Source organism: Fonsecaea erecta, assembly GCF_001651985.1.
Source record: "Fonsecaea erecta strain CBS 125763 chromosome Unknown Scaff5, whole genome shotgun sequence".
Lineage (NCBI taxonomy): Eukaryota > Fungi > Ascomycota > Eurotiomycetes > Chaetothyriales > Herpotrichiellaceae > Fonsecaea > Fonsecaea erecta.
In genome coordinates, this window is record NW_017387248.1 from 1 (window position 1) to 17,618 (window position 17,618).

At 50.1% G+C, this 17,618-nt stretch overlaps 8 protein-coding genes across 8 annotated transcripts; 4 read left to right on the forward strand and 4 right to left on the reverse strand.

Annotated features, from left to right (window-relative positions):
• Nucleotides 1–1,107: 1,107 nt before the first annotated feature.
• On the forward strand, nt 1,108–3,162 carry AYL99_06060 (hypothetical protein; the record flags this gene model as incomplete). Its single annotated transcript, XM_018837570.1, has 5 exons — nt 1,108–1,128; nt 1,183–1,262; nt 1,324–1,811; nt 1,866–2,782; nt 2,872–3,162. 5 exons carry the CDS (start codon nt 1,108–1,110, stop codon nt 3,160–3,162), a joined length of 1,797 nt encoding a protein of 598 aa, XP_018692130.1.
• Nucleotides 3,163–3,484: 322 nt separating this feature from the next.
• AYL99_06061 (hypothetical protein) lies at nt 3,485–4,520 on the reverse strand (the record flags this gene model as incomplete). Its single annotated transcript, XM_018837571.1, has 4 exons — nt 3,485–3,808; nt 3,863–4,031; nt 4,101–4,311; nt 4,376–4,520. 4 exons carry the CDS (start codon nt 4,518–4,520, stop codon nt 3,485–3,487), a joined length of 849 nt encoding a protein of 282 aa, XP_018692131.1.
• Nucleotides 4,521–5,083: 563 nt separating this feature from the next.
• Nucleotides 5,084–6,272, reverse strand: AYL99_06062 (hypothetical protein; the record flags this gene model as incomplete). The annotated part of the gene is made up of 2 exons (XM_018837572.1): nt 5,084–5,409; nt 5,474–6,272. The coding sequence occupies 2 exons, from the start codon at nt 6,270–6,272 to the stop codon at nt 5,084–5,086; spliced, it is 1,125 nt and encodes a 374-aa protein (XP_018692132.1).
• A 546-nt stretch (nt 6,273–6,818) lies between these two features.
• Nucleotides 6,819–8,202, forward strand: AYL99_06063 (3-hydroxyisobutyrate dehydrogenase; the record flags this gene model as incomplete). Its single annotated transcript, XM_018837573.1, has 7 exons — nt 6,819–6,881; nt 6,939–7,083; nt 7,139–7,381; nt 7,433–7,586; nt 7,647–7,679; nt 7,735–7,828; nt 7,921–8,202. The coding sequence occupies 7 exons, from the start codon at nt 6,819–6,821 to the stop codon at nt 8,200–8,202; spliced, it is 1,014 nt and encodes a 337-aa protein (XP_018692133.1).
• A 701-nt stretch (nt 8,203–8,903) lies between these two features.
• AYL99_06064 (hypothetical protein) lies at nt 8,904–10,673 on the reverse strand (the record flags this gene model as incomplete). The annotated part of the gene is made up of 1 exon (XM_018837574.1): nt 8,904–10,673. The coding sequence occupies one exon, from the start codon at nt 10,671–10,673 to the stop codon at nt 8,904–8,906; it is 1,770 nt and encodes a 589-aa protein (XP_018692134.1).
• An 883-nt stretch (nt 10,674–11,556) lies between these two features.
• AYL99_06065 (Methylmalonate-semialdehyde dehydrogenase [acylating], mitochondrial) lies at nt 11,557–13,191 on the forward strand (the record flags this gene model as incomplete). Its single annotated transcript, XM_018837575.1, has 2 exons — nt 11,557–12,870; nt 12,925–13,191. The coding sequence occupies 2 exons, from the start codon at nt 11,557–11,559 to the stop codon at nt 13,189–13,191; spliced, it is 1,581 nt and encodes a 526-aa protein (XP_018692135.1).
• Nucleotides 13,192–13,368: 177 nt separating this feature from the next.
• On the reverse strand, nt 13,369–14,070 carry AYL99_06066 (hypothetical protein; the record flags this gene model as incomplete). The annotated part of the gene is made up of 1 exon (XM_018837576.1): nt 13,369–14,070. The coding sequence occupies one exon, from the start codon at nt 14,068–14,070 to the stop codon at nt 13,369–13,371; it is 702 nt and encodes a 233-aa protein (XP_018692136.1).
• Nucleotides 14,071–14,927: 857 nt separating this feature from the next.
• Nucleotides 14,928–15,653, forward strand: AYL99_06067 (hypothetical protein; the record flags this gene model as incomplete). The annotated part of the gene is made up of 1 exon (XM_018837577.1): nt 14,928–15,653. The coding sequence occupies one exon, from the start codon at nt 14,928–14,930 to the stop codon at nt 15,651–15,653; it is 726 nt and encodes a 241-aa protein (XP_018692137.1).
• Between the last annotated feature and the right edge of the window lie 1,965 nt (nt 15,654–17,618).

Here is a 17,618-nt window from a genome sequence, read left to right on the forward strand (position 1 = left end):
ATATTAAGCTTTAAGCGAAGAAAAATTTAATCTCGGTCCCTAAGATAATAATACTCTATTAAAATTAGAACTCTCCTAATATCGATCGTATAGTAATAAACTAAGTAGTATCTAAGAGAGCTCGCCGAGACGAGTACGAAGATATAATTATTATCCTTAATATCCTCTAGAAAGACTAAATATTCTACCGTTAAAGTTTTAAATATTCCGCGGTCGGAGTGGGCTTTTTCGCCCTTCCTAATTAGCCCTTTTAAACATTTCACGGTGTAATGTTTAGGTCATTACTGATAGGAAGAAAGGAAAGGGTACAGCGCTATACTTTTATATAGCGACTACCCTTACTAAGCTCTCTAGTATACTAAGCCGCTACCTAAGTAGGCGGCTAATTAGGGTACTATCTTATCCCGTATATCGTCCGGGACAATACTAGCCAATCATACAGTCCTTCCTTCACTTAGTACGATATGGACAGATCTGGTAGTACTGCGTTCAGGCCCGTGACAACGGTAGTGATAATAGTGGCGCGGTGGGGAAACGCGTATCGCGAATCTAAGTTATCGCGAAACCTGTATGGTGGACCTATAGTACTGATTCTTACCCATGCGGCGGAGATGCGGGGGAGATATAGATGATCGCCAAAAGTGAACTAAAGTACCTCGGAAGCTCCGTGGTCATACCTACTTCTAGCTTCTACCAAAGGCTGATTACCTTTATGTTCACCTCCTCAGTACCTCCTCAGTACCTCCTCAGTCCTCAATTATCACAAGTAGTACTTTATCAGCTATGAATACAGGAACCGAAAGCTCCCACAGCTATCATAGTAATTACTTTCCGGTCCGCCGCATTGGTCAAGCTTGCGTTTCATGCAGGTTCGTTTATGTCTTCTTCTTCAACTCCCGGGTCCTGCTGAACTTCATCTAAATTTCGCAGACGTAGAAAATCTCGATGTACAGGGGAGCGTCCTACATGTGGACATTGTCGTCGCCTGAGACTTGGTAATCTGGACTTGTGTCAAAAGATATTGCATCTGACCTTTTTTAGACTGTGTTTATCCCGACTCAACCGGATCAAGGAGTAGCGTGGAAGAATCTGCCTCCTCAATCCGACATGGCTCTGGAAGTACTGTGCGTACATGGTTCCAGTCATTTTCCTCTGTGTCGCCTAAGCTAATGGAGCTTATAGAGCCAGGACCAGGGTCAGGTCAGAGTCCGCTTAGACGCTATCGAAGAGCGGCTAGATCATTTTGGAACTCTACTTCAAAGGTGAGGACTATTTAACTCTTATAAATTGCCTGTGGCTATGATTGACCACTTCGTTTTCAAGTATTTTGGATCTCCTAGTCAAAAAAACTTCCGATGATACTATCCTCCATGAGAATGATACCGCGGCTGAGCGGCCTCGAAAGAAGCCACGCAACACTGTAAAATCTTCTGGAAATGACATCAATGATGACACAGCAGCAAGCACTCCATTACCAGCTGATCCTTCCATACCCAACGAGATCCTCGAGGCTGTCGTCGAGACATACTTCACCTACTGCCATAATCAACCATACTCCTTCTTTCACGAAGGAAATTTCCGTCACCGTCTATTGACTGACTCCCTTCCCGAGTATTTGATCCTCGCTGTCTTTGCGTACAGTGTTCGCTACTGTGCACATTCCTACTTCGCCAATAACCCGCACGAAATGTCTGTCTTGTATGCGAACCAATCCTGGAAGTCGGTGGTAAAGAATTGCTTTACTGCGAACAAGGCAGCGGACCTTTCCATTGTGCAGACGATAGCTCTTCTAGCACTGTTCGACTTTACAGGTGAGGATCATCCCTAGGCGCTAAGAGACAGACACTGACCGTCACATCCGCCAGCTGGTCAAACCCGCCATGGCTCGGCTTGGGTGAAGATAGGAATGGCCGTCAGGATCGCTCAAGATCTCGGCCTCATGCTTGATGCTAGTCCCAACCTTCCTTCTCCTGATCGGGAAGAGCGACACAGGACTTTTTGGTCTGTCTACCTTCTCGATCGCTTGGTCTCGTGCGGACGTGGCCGGCCTCCAGCAATTGTTGATTCATCCTGCCACTTACAACTCCCCTGTGACGACGCGATTTGGAAAGAAGGACAGTGGAAGAAAACACCAACCCTGGACGAGCTCACCAATCGTACCATGGTCAATTCAGAACCTCAAGGCTATTTTGCTCACGTCATCGTCTTAGCTTATACCCTCGGAAGGGGAGCACAATACATGTTACAAGATTTCAACATTCGGAGCCGCTGCCCCCCATGGGACCCCAGCTCGGATTTCGCAGCCATCGAATCAGACCTTCTGCATCTCGAAACGCGACTAGAAACGTCCAAGCCGGTCCAAGAGATCCTCGCACCTCACATCGACGAGTACGGCGTTGTTGACCACCAAAGAATTGGACACATACTGTTCGCCCGAGCACTGTTCCACCTCTCTTATTGCATGCTTAATCACCCTTTCCTGTTGAGGAGGCGTATTGAAAATAGTCGGATGACGGCTCCAAGCAGCTTTTTGGCGCGGACAAATCAGACCGGATTCGTGCACGCACAAAGTATGCTTGAACTCATTCGCCTTGCTCGTACCATGGGCTGTGTCTTTCAGTCTTCCTTCAGTGGTTACTGCATAACCGTCGCAGGGTCAATCGCCCTGCTGCATATGCGTGGTGACGGTTCCCAATTAAGTTCAACAGCCCGAAGTCTGGTACATGAAGCCATTTCGTACTTGGAGGACGTGGGTAGGTATTGGAACAATGTGTCGACCATGGTAGGTACTTTCGATGCGCTTCCCGCGGAGCCTGATTATACAGAATTGTCCTAATAACGTCTTTCGACCATTCTACTAACATAACCCAGGCCACTATTCTCCGCGAAAGCGCCAAGAACGCCGTCGCTTTCGAAGACTTTCGCACCTCCTCGCCTCAAATTGCCCCCTTGTCCGGTCCCAACACAGATACGATGTGGAGACTCGTTGACTATAGCACAATGTCGAATGAAGTGGCAGCAGGACTGAGGGAGACTCTCAATCCCGATGCAGACATGTGGTTGGACTCTTGGACCGACCTGTTCGGCATTATGGATGCTACCACGGCCGATTTTCCTACTTTTGCAGATGGCATGGGTGACCTCTATGATGGGCTTGGATAGTAAACATCCTTTCCTATACTTACAGCCTCTGATGCATGGCGGCTACGAAATATTCTGGTGAAAAATTGGGAGACTTTTCTTTACGCTAGCCAATGCTCTCTCATTGGCAAGTAAGTTTTCCCCTTTGAATAAGCCGAACGACAGCTCTCAACTGAGACAGCTTGACCATTTGTCTCGCAATTCTCCGCAATAGATACAGGCTAGAGCACAACTCTCTTCTTTCCTGCTTTTGGGCTATAGCAAGTCGGGGTCGCTCTGCTCAACGGCTTAGCAAATCGGTCACAAACTGACGATTCCGTGAATGCGATCGATGTGTAATCATCTAGACAGCATCATCATGCCCATCACCGAGCCGCTTACTCTTCCCTTTCTCGGACCACGGAAAATGCGCCACCGGGACTATGAAGAAGCTGTTGGACGTGTCCGCAATACCAGCAAACGCGTTGTACCATGCCAAGAAGGACGTGACGATACCAAAGCCACCGCCAGCGTGCGTTAAGCCTCTGTGAGGAGCGCCGTTCTGCGGGTATAGATAGGCGCAGCTGAGCATCAAGAGTGCAATGTCGAGCATGAAGAACAGCGAGCAGAACGCCACGGTAGACTTAAGAGTGCATAGCAACAGGATTGTGGTGAAAATAAACCAGCCCTAGACAGGTTGTTAGACTGGTGACCCGCGGTTGAAGGAGTCGAGCGATAATACCATGAGGAAGAATCCAATCGAGTTCAGCCAGGCGGCTTGGCCAGCCGCTTCCTCGACAGTCGCCTCGATCTGAAACCCGCCTGGGGTGAGGATAATGGCGAAGGCGATCCAGAAGCCACCATATGAAGACAGTGCGGTAGCTCCGAACGTGTTGCCAATGGCCATCTCCCTAGAGCCAGCCAGAATGGTGAGCAATCCTAAAGCCCTTAAAGATTCCACGAAATAGATTCAAACTCACCACATCCCGGCAAGCAGTTGAACAAGGCCACCATAACTGAACGCCAGAGAAATAATGATGCTGGGCACGCCGAGATTGCGAACTTGCAGATTAATCAAGCTGAGAACAAAAGTTGTCAGTGCGAAGGCTGACAATCCGAGCGGAGCTGGATTGGCAAATTTCCGTTGCGAGACAGATCGATAGAGACCAGGCTGCATCTCGCCCCCGAAAGCTACGCCGGCGCGAGTCAGTGATCAATTGAGTGGGCATTTAGATTCGTCTTCGGAAGTCCTTACCTGGAAGATCTGCGGATATGTTAGTTCGCATGTGAGCGAGAGGGCCGTGGCCAAAGTCGAGTTCCATTTGCGAAGTATATTCTGATTGCTCGCAGGGTTGGACATCTCTCTCATGTAGTGCGGTGCTTTCCTTCCGGGTGGCCATGATCATGGAAGGACTTGGTTCAATACGGATGCCACAGAAGAGAAGGGCAACAGGAAACTTCTTCCCAGAGCTTGTAGGGTTATATCCTGTTAAATTGTCTCCGTGTCAGGCGGTGAGAGTATGCAGTCCAAGCCTGGGTGCTGGAGCTTGTTCTTCAGAAACATGGGTTTTATAGGAGCTGTTATCACGCAGGTGGAAGCACCGTTTTGGATTAGAGTCCCTAGATACTCCTGCATGGAGTCTGGACTGTAAAGACCGGTCCGGCCGAAATCTTCACGGTCCGGCCGCGAGCAGATCAGTCTCGGGTCGAGCTTCAGCCCTCCTTCTAGGCCGACCTTAACATTCTAAGAATAATTGATAAGAGATCGCCTACACGATCACTTCGGACAAAGAATATCAGCTAATGAAAATTCCAGTGCTATATAGTTTTCAACCCCGTAAAGAAGCCAACGGTGGTAACTCGCATGTGTAGTCGTAGAGACGAAGCAGACATCAGAAGGTGGAGTTATAGGCCTTTCGGCCATCCAATACCTCTTTGTAGATAACCCATTGTGTCGAATGAGTTATATTTTATGAGCCTGTTGAGTTCCTCCAGGTGTCTCGGCGTTTGACTGTCCTTGACCTATTGTGACAACCAGTTTTCCAAATTGGCTCTGGTCTTTCATCTTGTGGAATAACTTGTCCAGTTCTCCCAGATCTTCCAAAGCATTTTCGACTACTGAAGAGATGATAGGAACGATACGATGGTCCTTCACGAACTGGACCATGTCCCCAAATTCCTTGCGAGATCCTCCGGTAGAGCCACGTATCTCGATGTTCTTCAAAACAGCACCCATCGAATAGGTTACTTTGGGGCCGAGGGTCATGCCATATGAAACTATGACACCTCCTTGCTGCAGGGAAGGCAGTCAGTCGGATTGTGAATAGGAGCTAAATCTGAGGTTTCGTTTCACTTGCCTTGAGGACTCTTGTACCATTAACCACCACATCGCCGCCTGCTCCATCAATAATGGCATCAAAGAAAGGCCTTTCGGCAGGCAACACCTTGACAAGCTCCTTCTCCCACAGGTTGGCATTGTAATTCACCCCTCCACGGGCGCCGAGGCGCCTGGCTTTCTCGAGTTTCTCGTCTGATCCACTTGTCACATAAACGTTGGCTCCCATTGCTGATGCAAACAACAACACCATCAAAGCCACACCACCTCCAATGCCTGTGACTAGGATATTCCGATTTGGAGCTGCCGCTCCACTCTTAGTGACAAGAGCTCGCCAGGCAGTCAGTCCGGCGAGTGGCAAGGCAGCAGCTTCGGTGTCAGTCAGGTGTTCTGGAACCTCCACAACCTCAACCCAATTGGCACGAACAGTCTCAGACAAAGTTCCCTGCGGGTGAAACTTGGTGCCTCCGAGATATCTATATCCCGCCGAGTCCTCGGGTCCTTCGGGGCTGCATTTCCACCCGATGCCTGGGTTCAGAATAACTCTCTTTCCCAACCACCTTTTGGCATTGGCTGACGATCCTGTCGCAGCGACGACACCGCAGCCGTCGGACAGAAGAGGAACCCCAAATGTCGTACCGGGATAGAGATGTTGTCGGATGAAATAGTCTCGATGGTTGAGAGCTGCTGCCGTCATTTGCACAATAACCTCCTCTTCTTCGGGTTCTGGGTCGACGTAGGTCATTGTCTCAAGCGGATAGTACACCTCTCCGGGGACGCCCTCGACTCTTCGGATAGTTACAGCGTTTCGCGGCATTCTGACTGAACTCTCGTTTCTCGAAGGAGTGACAAAGGATTTTTTGTCGATAAAGCAAGGCTTCATGCATGTGTCCATCAAAAAGGACAGAGGTCGTATTCGCAAGGTATATTCGGGGAAATGAACCCAACCGCCTCTGCCTGGCCAATCGATGGACGGTAAATCTCCCCTTCTTGCCTCGCGGTCCGGGCGGTCCGATTTATTTGCCCCGCTGATTCGTTGAAATACGTGGCTTACGTGTAAGAAGACTCGGCTTTACTGCGGCGCAGGACACAACTTCAAGGTGTCGACAAATTCGCAGTGAGTGATATTCGGTTTTCAGGCCGCTCTCTCAAGCCTCGGTCGACCTCATAAACCCTTCTGACGGGCCTCATAAGCGCGACGGAGTTTTGGCCGAAATGCGACGACGTGAAAACAGCGACAGTAGCCTCCAGAAGAAAGCCACATAAGTAGGCAGGATCCTTTCAAGGACTGCACTGTGTTGAGACATCGTCAAACTTGGGATCTTACTGTACGTATCAGTGTAAAACTATGTCGAACTCCAGGATGTCGCTTGTGAGGACGAGTACCGTCGGCTTCATCGGGTTGGGGGCGATGGGAAACCATATGGTAAGAGATTCCACACCTCTTGTTCCATTGGAAGTATTTGCTGATACGAAGCACCAGCTGAACAACCTCGTTACGAGTGCTGCGAAGAGTTGCAGCCAGTTCAAAAGTTTTGCTATTTTCGATGTAAATGAGAGTGCCATGAACCGCGAGATTCAACGACACTTGATGGAGCACCCTCTGATTCCCGTTTTGAAGTGCTCTTGTAAGGAAGAAGATCCCGATTTTGATTTTGGGTCACAGCGCTAAGTCGAACGCAGCCCCTGCAGAAGTTGCGACCAAGGCATCATACATCATCAGCATGGTCCCCACGTCAACCCACGTCCAAGACGTCTACACAGGCAAGAACGGTGTCCTGAGTGCCTTAAAAGAGCTCGATGAGGAGGCACGATCGCAAACATTATGCTTGGATCAATCAACAATCGAGCAGAGTGTCAGCAAGGCGGTCGCGCTGAAGATGCGAGAAGTGGGAGCCGACATGATGGATGCCCCAGTGTCCGGAGGTGAGCTTTTCTCTTCATGTCGGTCGTGGGGATCGTGCTAACTACTTTCAGGTGTTGTGGGCGCAAGAGACGGCACTCTTGCCATCATGGTGGGTGGTGACGAAGGGTCTTTCGAAAGAGCTCTCCCAGTCCTGTCACCGATGGCAAGAAAGGTGACACACTGTGGTGATCTTGGGACCGGCCTCGCTGCCAAAATCTCCAACAAGTAGGTTTCGTCTATCAGCATCTCGAATTATGATGGATATTGATGTTTGGGCATCGACAGCCTTCTGCTTGGAATCACTATGCTCGGTTTGAGGTAAGACATGCCATGGTCTCCCATTCAGGAATCCACCGTCCTAACGTGTCGACAGCGAAGCCACGCTTCTGGGTAGATCTCTTGGGGTAAAGCCCCAAGTACTTGCCGATATCATAAACACTTCCACCGGGCGCTGCTGGTCAAGTGAGGTATGTGGCCTTTGTCAGCCTCCCTGACAGGAGAGCGTGATTGAGGATCGTTTCGTCGTGTATCAAAACGAGCGCTGACAGTTACCGTTCAGACGAATCATCCAGACCCATCGGTGAAGGTTGGAGCCTCATCGCCTCCAGCTCATCGCAACTATGAAGGTGGCTTCGTAACCAAGCTAGCCCATAAGGACCTTGATCTCGCCGTTAAGGCAGCAGAGGGTGCCCATGTACCCCTCGAGCTCGGGAAGCGCTGCGAGGAGGTCTTCAGGCCACTGGCGCGTGATGAAGAATGGGGCAACCGCGACTTTAGTGGGGTGTTCCAGGCGCTGAGCAACTTCCGAGCCAATACTGGACAATCTCAGCCTGCATTGTGAGGAGTTTGCGAGAGCAACGTATTTATGTAAAAGGCTAGGATAGAATTTGGGAGCCCAGCATCACTCTGAATTGATTAAATGCTTATCCACGGGAAATGCTGAACTTCTAAAATGGCTCTCAAAGGTCTTTTTCACGAACCTATTTGTGTCTCGGTTCCCACAGGGGCGGCAGTATACCGCGGGAGTTTTAGATGTTGTGTTTCATTTGTGCCAAGCTTCTGGTACAAATGTCCTCCCAAGTTCAAGAAATAGGCTGAAGCTAATAACCCGAAAAGAGCGGAACGGGTTTGAAGAGGTCTTCTTCAAAGCGATGAGACGTCCTCCCCTCCTCCCTCCTCCGTCAGAAAACTCCTACTCACTTAGGGTTTTTGTTCACCACGACCTCCAGGTCAGATGTGACTCATGGCAGGAGTTTTGGTGTTTCCGGTGGTGGAACTTACCTGGCAAACTGAACTGACATTTACACTGAGTTTGAAGGCTGTGAGGCTGTGACTGGCGGATCGAATTTGAGTGGTACACCTTCACCATACGGGAACAGTCGCGGTGCTAGAGGAATTTAAGCCACATGATATAAGTTTTAGACAAGCCAAAGCAAATCTAGATTCATCATTACAGTGTGTTTTCGCTGTTACTAACAAAAGCTGTCTGTTGTGCGAAAGCATACTACTGGCAGACACTAGAACGCTGGAGGTTTAATTTCTTCAGTCCGAATGGTTCATGACGGGAGCAGCCGACTGAAGAAACGAGATTTCGTGACTCTCGTGGCGGCAGTTGGGCTCTGGAGCCGTCAGCCACCTAGGCGACACCGTCGGATCCTCAAACTGGAGCACTGGCTTGAGGAGTTCGAAATCCCCCCATTCGCCGTTCAGTTTTATAGTCCAAGGTGCGTCGTGGCCGAAGTATTCAGGAAGCACCCGTTGCCAGGCCTCGACAACGACGGCAAGAAGCTCCAAGACAAACAGTGAAGGATCCACGGCTCCCCACCTGAATCTGTCGTCACACTTCTGCGTCACCTCTGGGGAATACAGGCCCACCTCAGGCTCTAGCAGAATAGCAGCTGCAGCCATCAAAGAGGCAAACACGTGGTATGACCCGCCTTGACGGGCGCGGTCTCTGATGGCCATCATGGTCCCGATAGCACCGATAAGCCCGGTCAACATGTCGGGCACAGGTAATGCTGGAAGGATGCATGTGCCGTCGGTGTGTCCCAAGTATTTTCCAGTCACAAAGGAACAGCCACAAGCAGCATCGGCAATTTGCTGCCAGCCAGGTCGATCGCTGAACGGACCATCCGGCCCGTAGCAGTTCTCCTCCACATAGACGATGCCTTTACCCCTCTTACTGGCCATATCGAGCACTTCGTGGAGACCCAGCCCTTTTCTCTTGAGGACGCCAGGCCGGTAGCCTTGGATAAAAACGTCCGCTTCCTGGATCAGCTCCTTCAACTTTGAAAGATCCTCGGTGTTACTCAAGTCAAGGTCAGCTGTTTGAACGCCAGCGTTCAATGTCAGCTGCAGAGTATTGAAATCAGGAAGCCGGCTACAGTTAACACGGATGACATCTGCCCCTAGCGATGCAAGAGTGTTTCCAATAACCGGGCCAGCAATGATGCGTACCAACTCGACAACTTTGATCCCGGCCAAAGGTCGTTTGTCTCTGCTCGGGGCAGGGAAGAACGGCACGGCAGGGGTAGGCACCATGTATGGCACATGAGTATAGTTCACCAGTGGATGTTTGGAGAGCTCCTTGTGCATCTGTGTCTGCCTCCACGCTTCTGGCGTATGACACATACTGCCGCAAAGGCCCTTGTGGACATGAATCATCTCCAGTTGTTCAGGTTCGAATTTGCGTACTTCTTCGCCGATGATTTTGTACGCATCTTCGCAGCTCTCACACGGGGTGGCAGGGTCCAACCCGATTGCTCGAAGGACTGGATCCGCGTTGAGCGAGCCATGCAGCTGAAACCAGACGCCCTCCCTTTTCGTGGGGTAGCATGCAGTTGTGCGCAATCTCATGGGCGTCTTAAAAGTATCTTTTTCAAGATCTTTGGGGAAAATCTCCCCAAGTCTTCCACTTTTCGAAAGTTGCGGCACAGTGATACCATTGCGTTTAGTGATTGCAGTGGTGCCTAACCACAGAGCTGCGTGATCGGTATTGATAGTTGAATGATGGTTGGAACTGCCACCGTCTCTCTGCTCCAGAAGTTCCTTCGCAACAACTCCACACATGGCGTGTAGAGCGGCAGCAACAACGGGAGCTTTGAGCGGGCCTGGTGCGATTGGCTCGGCGCTGCCTTCGAACGAGACTGAGTCCCATAGACGAGGATCTTGCGTGAAGCCTGGAGTAGCTTTTGCGAGCAGCTCAAAGACACGGCGTGAGTCTTTAGGGATGTCGGGAGCATCGTTGTCCACGAACGTGCCAGGGCCCCATATCTCCGGGCTTGCTGTTATTTGCGGAAACTTAACGATCATTCTCGAGAGGTGCAAAATTTGACGGATGTTTCCACTTTCCTTTGGCGATAGAAGTAATGAAGAGTGAGAAAGGCATGGATATATGCCAGTCGATGGGGAAGACAGTTCCTTTAACTATGCTGGAGTATCCGTACCGTTGACTTGGATCCAGCAGCGGGAAGCCGTGTGCGGTCTCCGGGGACCCGAGAAAACCCCCGCTCACAAGTAGACAACGAGCCGAGGATACAGTGGATGATGGTGGTTACTATCTAAAAATGTATGATCAACGATATTGGGTAGGAAGATCATACAATGATTTGCGTGCTCGGCCTGGCCGGACCGGCCGGACCGACCGCCTTTACCTTTCAAGGGAGCAGGTGATGGAGTGACTGAAAGCAAAGCAGGTAAGTATGGATGAAACTCGGGGACAAGAAACGATAATCACAGGCTTATCGAGCTGGGTTAATCTCGACTTCTGTGCTTGTGAGGTGTTTTTTTTGGGAGGGTTGAAAATAACCGCAGGGTTCGTCTACCTTGCGTCTTACGAACTCACCATAGCAGACTAAATCTCTACCAAGTAGATCAATACCTTCGCGTTTCCTCCCGACTTCGCGAATCCAACCTAGTATCCATGATGCCGCCTATACTCTCCGGCTTCGAACTATACCCAATGGGATATTGCCGCTGAAACAGAAGCGGAACTGTTCCATTTCAGTGCACCAGCACACACATCCCATTCAAGTATATAAAACATCTTTCCATTGTCTATGTTCTGTCTCGGGGTGACTCGTCGCAACTCAACTTTTCTGGCCATCATTCATACTGATCAAGAGCCAGTAGCTCTCGCCCATCGCACCTTTCCACCTTTACCTTCGGAAAGCTCAACAATATACTAAAGGAAGTCATGCCTGGCGTTTTGAATCGCCCGAAGGTGTTGGCACCCACCATAGATCATGGCTCTCATGACAAAGTGCCCTCCATTAGGGACACTCCCAACTTCATCGACAATCAATTCATCCTCTCACAGGCAGATCAATGGTTCGACGTACGGGACCCTGCCACGAATTCTCTTGTCACTCGTGTTCCACAGTCTACGCAAGCTGAACTGGAAGCCGCCGTCGCCTCTGCTAAACGAGCGTTTCCCGCCTGGAAAGCAACCTCCATTATGCGTCGTCAACAGGTTATGTTTAGACTGACGCACCTGGTGCGCGAAAACATGGATCGCCTTGCGCGAAACATCACTATTGAACAAGGCAAAACTTTTGCTGACGCGAAGGGAGATGTTCTGCGTGGTCTCCAGGTGTGCGAGACAGCTTGTGGCGTCACCACTCAGCTCCCTGGAGAGGTTATTGAAGTGGCTAGGGACATGGAAACACGCTCATACCGCGAACCCTTGGGTGTGACGGCTGCAATCTGCCCTTTTAACTTCCCTGCCATGATCCCACTCTGGTCGCTGCCGCTGGCACTAGTTACTGGGAATACCCTTATCCTCAAACCCTCTGAACGCGATCCTGGATCAGCTATGATCATTGCAGAGCTCTGCGTGGAAGCAGGCGTGCCCCCTGGCGTACTTAATATTGTGCACGGAGCACATTCTACGGTCAACTTCATACTTGACGACCCTAGCATCAAAGCTATATCATTCGTCGGGTCGAATAAGGCCGGAGAGTACGTCTGGACGCGGGGAACTGCAAACGGCAAGAGAGTACAAGCCAACCTCGGTGCTAAAAACCACGCAGCTCTTCTACCTGATTGCAACAAAAATCATGCACTAAATGCTATCATCGGTGCCGCATTCGGCGCGGCTGGTCAACGCTGCATGGCATTATCTGCTCTCGTTCTTATTGGGGAAACGAAGAATTGGCTGCCTCAGCTCGTGGAAAGAGCCTCACAGCTGAAGTTCACTGGTGGCTTTGAGCCGGATGCTGACTTTGGCCCGGTGATTTCTCCAGAATCTAAAAAGCGGGTTGAAGATCTCATCGCTAGTGCTGAAGCTGAGGGCGCTACTATCTTGCTCGACGGTCGCGGACAAAAGCCCCAGAACAGCCGATTCGCCCAGGGCAATTGGGTCGGGCCCACCATTATCACGAATGTCAAGACACATATGAGATGTTATACTGAAGAGATCTTTGGTCCTGTCCTTGTGTGCTTGGCTGTTGATACTGTCGAGGCCGCTCTAGAGCTTATCAATAGCAATGAGTACGGAAATGGCGCTTCCGTAAGTTCTCTCTTCTTTATTGTATTGAGCTGATCAGTACTGATGTCGTTGAAGGTCTTCACTAGCTCTGGCTCGACAGCAACATTGTTTCAAAAGTCCCTGGAAGCAGGTCAGATTGGCATCAATGTTCCAATACCTGTGCCGCTGCCAATGTTCTCGTTCACTGGGAACAAGAAATCTGTGGCTGGAACTGGCATGGCCAACTTTTATGGAAAAGAAGGTATTCGCTTTTATACCCAATGGAAGACTGTCACGAGTCTTTGGCGCGCCGAGGACGCCCTTGCAACTGAAAAGCAAGTCGCGATGCCAACGCAGCAGTAGAATGTTTGGGCTGGGGGATTGCAATATTGTTGTCTGGGATATCCAAAACTCTCAGATCTGGTTTTGGCCGAAGGAACCATCGGTGCTGTTTACACCACAACGACGTACATACATGAAATGGCAAACCGCTTGCATTTGGAGCGATCTTTTCCAATGTTGAGCGGTAGCCAATCCTTACTAGATTTCTACTGCAGGGTGCGGAAGAAACATTTCCTGTTCTGATACTTCTGTATAGAGCTCAGGAAAGAGATCTCGCAGCACATCTTCCACTTCGTTATTGCTATATTGTAGTAAACCTTGCTGGTTGAATCCAACGCCGCCTTGAGCGGTTCGCGCTGACCCAATTTGTGGATCAAGTTCCAGTAGATTCTGCTCAGTACCGCTGTGGACAATATCTTCTGGCACAGACTCTCCGGGCTGATGGCTTTCTTCCGTCCCCCCTTCAATCGCATCAATGATCGCATTGGACATCTCATGTGGCGATAATCCCTGCAGTCTCTTGAACACTCGTTGAAGATGCCATTTGCTGAGCTGAACCTCGCATGATAGCTGCTGTAGGCTTATTTTTTGGCCTTGAGATGCGGTCGCCTTGATCAAATCCATAGCTCTGCGGATCTTGGCCAGTAGAGGATCATCCTCCTGCGATACCAGCAAATTGGGTTTGCAACGCTTGCAAGCCAGGTATCCGGCTTCCTCAGCTACTGGACCGCTGTCGTAGAAGACGATATTCGCCCGTCGTGCCAGCCGAGCTTTGCAGTCGGGCCGGCAGTATATGCCAGTTGTTTTGACAGCATATACAAACACTCCCACCGCGTCAGGGTTGCGAGAAACAACCGCAGACCATCGGTCCTTAGTGCTTGAGAAGGCCTGGTCTGACATCTGTAAGTGACTATTGCCTCTTCTGCTGCTGATTGCTGAGCGCTGGTATCGCGATGCTCGGGAGAATCGACGGATTTTGATATCCGCCCTGATGGTGTTCATCCTGTTGGGCTTTTGTTTGCTTACCGCAACTGTTGTGATGCGCTCTGACGGCTGAATCTGTCTGTTATGCTGATAGAGCTTGAGATATTGACAGGAGTCTTGGAGGCAAGAGCCTCATTGTATTCCCGGCCGTCTGAGCAATGGTAGCCTTTTTCTAATTGGTAATAACAAGAGCAACTCGCCGCGTGTAAACGAAGCGGCTGGCGGAGTTGCTCCGGTGCATTCCCTCCCCTTCCCGAATCCCGAACACTCAGAGCTTTGGTGTATCCATACTGCCGCCCGGTGAACGATGGCTATCAATTTGAGGGCCAGATGTCGGCCTAACTGGTGGGTTGTGCATTCAGCTGCCTGCTGTTGCTCCGCAAGCTAACGACAGTTTCGACTTTTGGGGGGCAAAAAAGGATCCTCCCATTGCGTTAGAAGTGACCAATGGCGGGCTTCCTTGGTGTACCTTTCACGGTTACGCTGTTCGCCTTTGTGCAAATGGACACTATCACCTCATGCAGATATCAGACTTTTATCCATTCGATGATGCTGATGTCCCCGCTCATGAATGACAAGCTGTAGTCGCTCAGTTGCAATAAAACAGGTCGGTTGAGTTGGATTCCTGTTCAATCATGCCTCGACCAAGGGGTATAAAGCCGTGAGCTGCCACCAAGCACGAGAAGTCGATATACCACAGCGATCAGAATTATCAACCAGGTTTCCTATTCTCAGTTTTCAAAAATTCATACTCCCTGACGGTCGCACTCAATATGGCTCACCATGAGATCTCGCCAGCAATCCTTTACTGGGGCACCCCAGTAGTGTTGATTAGCACTACAAACCCTGACGGCAGTGCCAACATAGGTCCAATGTCATCAGCTTGGTGGCTTGGGCACGGCTGCATGCTGGGACTGGACGCTTCTTCCCAGACCACGCAAAATATGCTTCGCACAAAGCAGTGTGCGTTGAATCTTACTTCGGACAATATGGCAGCAAATGTCAACGCATTGGCTCGAACCACCGGCACCGATCCAGTCCCAGGCTCAAAACAAGACAGAGGCTACGAGTTTGTCAAGGACAAATTCGGATGCGCCGGGCTGACGCCTCTGCCTTCAAAGAATGTCGCTCCACCCGGCATCAAAGAATGCCCCGTGAGCATGGAGGCAGAAGTAGTGGCGGTACATGAAATGTTTGGAGGAAGGACCGTGCAAGGTTTGATCCTCGCCATCGAGGTCAGGATTCTGCGAGTCAGCATCCATGAGGAACTCAGACTCATTGGCTTTCACAATCGCGTCGATGCGGACAAATGGAAGCCGTTGATCATGATGTTTTGTGATTTCTACGGCCTTAGGGATGGGAAGCTGAAGCATTCGAGGCTGGCAGAGGTCGAGGAGGAGTTGTATAGAGGACTGACCGAAACGACGGGGGAGATAGAAAATGAGGCGGACAACGATTTTGGGGAGCATGTGATCGGTCTGACTGCGTCATGCCATTAGAAGAGGCGTAGTGGGCAGATCTTCTAGATTCTATGCTCAGTGCAAGATAGACCAATATGAGTTCTCATGCACCAATACTACTCGAGACCAGGAGACACCGCCAAGGGATTGAGAGAGTCGTCGTTTAATCCCTGTGACGAAAATTGGGCCAATGCTTAAATTGGTTCTTCTAGCTGCGGCCGAGAATATCAATAGGGAGCTGGGTTTTTCGAGATCTTAACTGCTCTTTGTCCAGCGCGCCACGAGTGAGTACAAGGTTTCCGTTTCTGGACGTCTTTCACTTATCCCGGAACTTGCTGGCTGAGAGCTGCATGATCCGTATTTTCAAGTTGCACCTTTTGCTTGAAGGAAGGCCGTAGCGGAAATCTTGGCAGCTCTCAAATTGCGATTCGTTCTATGGTCTTGATGCCAGAAGGGATTCCTGGGTAGGGTCGTAGCTAATATCTTGAGCGCAGGATCTCAAGGCAGAAGGGGACGGTTTTTTCTAAATCTAGGGCTATGCAGGAGTATGCCGAGCCGAAAGAGGTCATCAACTTACATCTGGATGCTATTATGCACGATTTTGATTGGCGAGATTGTCGAAATAAGTGTTGCGGCGCTCAGGAGGAAATGATAGTCATGCGAGCTGCTGCGGCGACGCTGGACAAACTTGCCAGTTATCTGCCTCATGCAAAGGCTGAATCTATCACCTCAAATGTCCCAGATCCTCTGTTCCTTAACTCCATCTCAGCCAAGGTCACATTCCACTCAATGAAGCCGAGCTTAGGATACGCTTTATCAACCCAATCAGCAAACGAAGAGTATCTCATATCTTGCGAAATAGCTAACGCACAGCTGCAGACAAGCTTCAATAATTCTTGTTGGTGCATCGACTGTGGGACTACTTTTTTTGTATTCTCAGTTTTTCTGTGACCAGAAAAGATCTACCTAGTGGTCGCGTGCTAGCGCGCTAGCGCGTCCTGTGGCAGGCACTGGCGCAGTGTCACTCAGTCGGCTAACCTTCCCAATAGGGTTAGGGCAACATCGACTACACCTCCTCGTCACTACTGCAGCTCCTCTTTCAAGAAGGATTCCGTCTTGCGAGTGGACAAATCCAACCGGGAGTTGCCGAAGTAATTGTAAAAAGACAAGGCGTTCTTATGTGACATTTAACACTCGGACAGCAAATTGGATATCCACGCTGAGACTCTATAAGCAACCATTCTTAGGGTTATTGCCTTTTCTTTCTGACCTATACGACGTAGCTAGATCAAACGCGGCAAGACTGTGCATCTTTGAAAGAAGGCCAAACGTAACCCTTCTGCACTTTCGTATTCAAATGTAACACGACATTCCAATAGTCGGCCGGGCACGAAATTACAAGTAGAGGGACTACGTGGCTGAAACGAATTGGACGCCCAGAAAAAACCTGCTTGCGGCATGTTCGAGACCGTCTAACATGCAGAGCATTCAGATGTCGACGGTAGGGGAGGTTGCCACCCCTGCTTTATTGGCTCAGCTCTTGCGGCACCCATGTCTGAAGAGGAGTTTCTCTACTAAGAGTTTTCCACGTCATATTGTTTGGATAGGCATGTCCCGAGGGTGCGCGTGCGAATCTCTCGCTGCACTCAACTCCCTCTCGGTAAGTCGAATATGTTTGTGCGCAGTGTCAGTGCGAATTCTAGTAACCAGCCCAGTTCCTCAATCTCAGTGCCTTAGATGCACTGGAGATAGTCTGAGATGAATTGAGCTGGATTGCCAACACTAAACACCCCGCTCGTAACATTGCTGGCAAGAATATGCGGTCTGCCTGATGGGACCCTTGCGAATACGAACTGCTCGTCCAATGGACGTCTGACCGTTCCTTCTGAGATCTGAGCTTCTTGTTGCCTTACAATTAGATTTTCCATCGCTCCGAAACAGCCTCCCGGCTAAGACGCGGGGTATCGAGTATAACTACTCGAGGTCATCTGGGACAGTATTTCT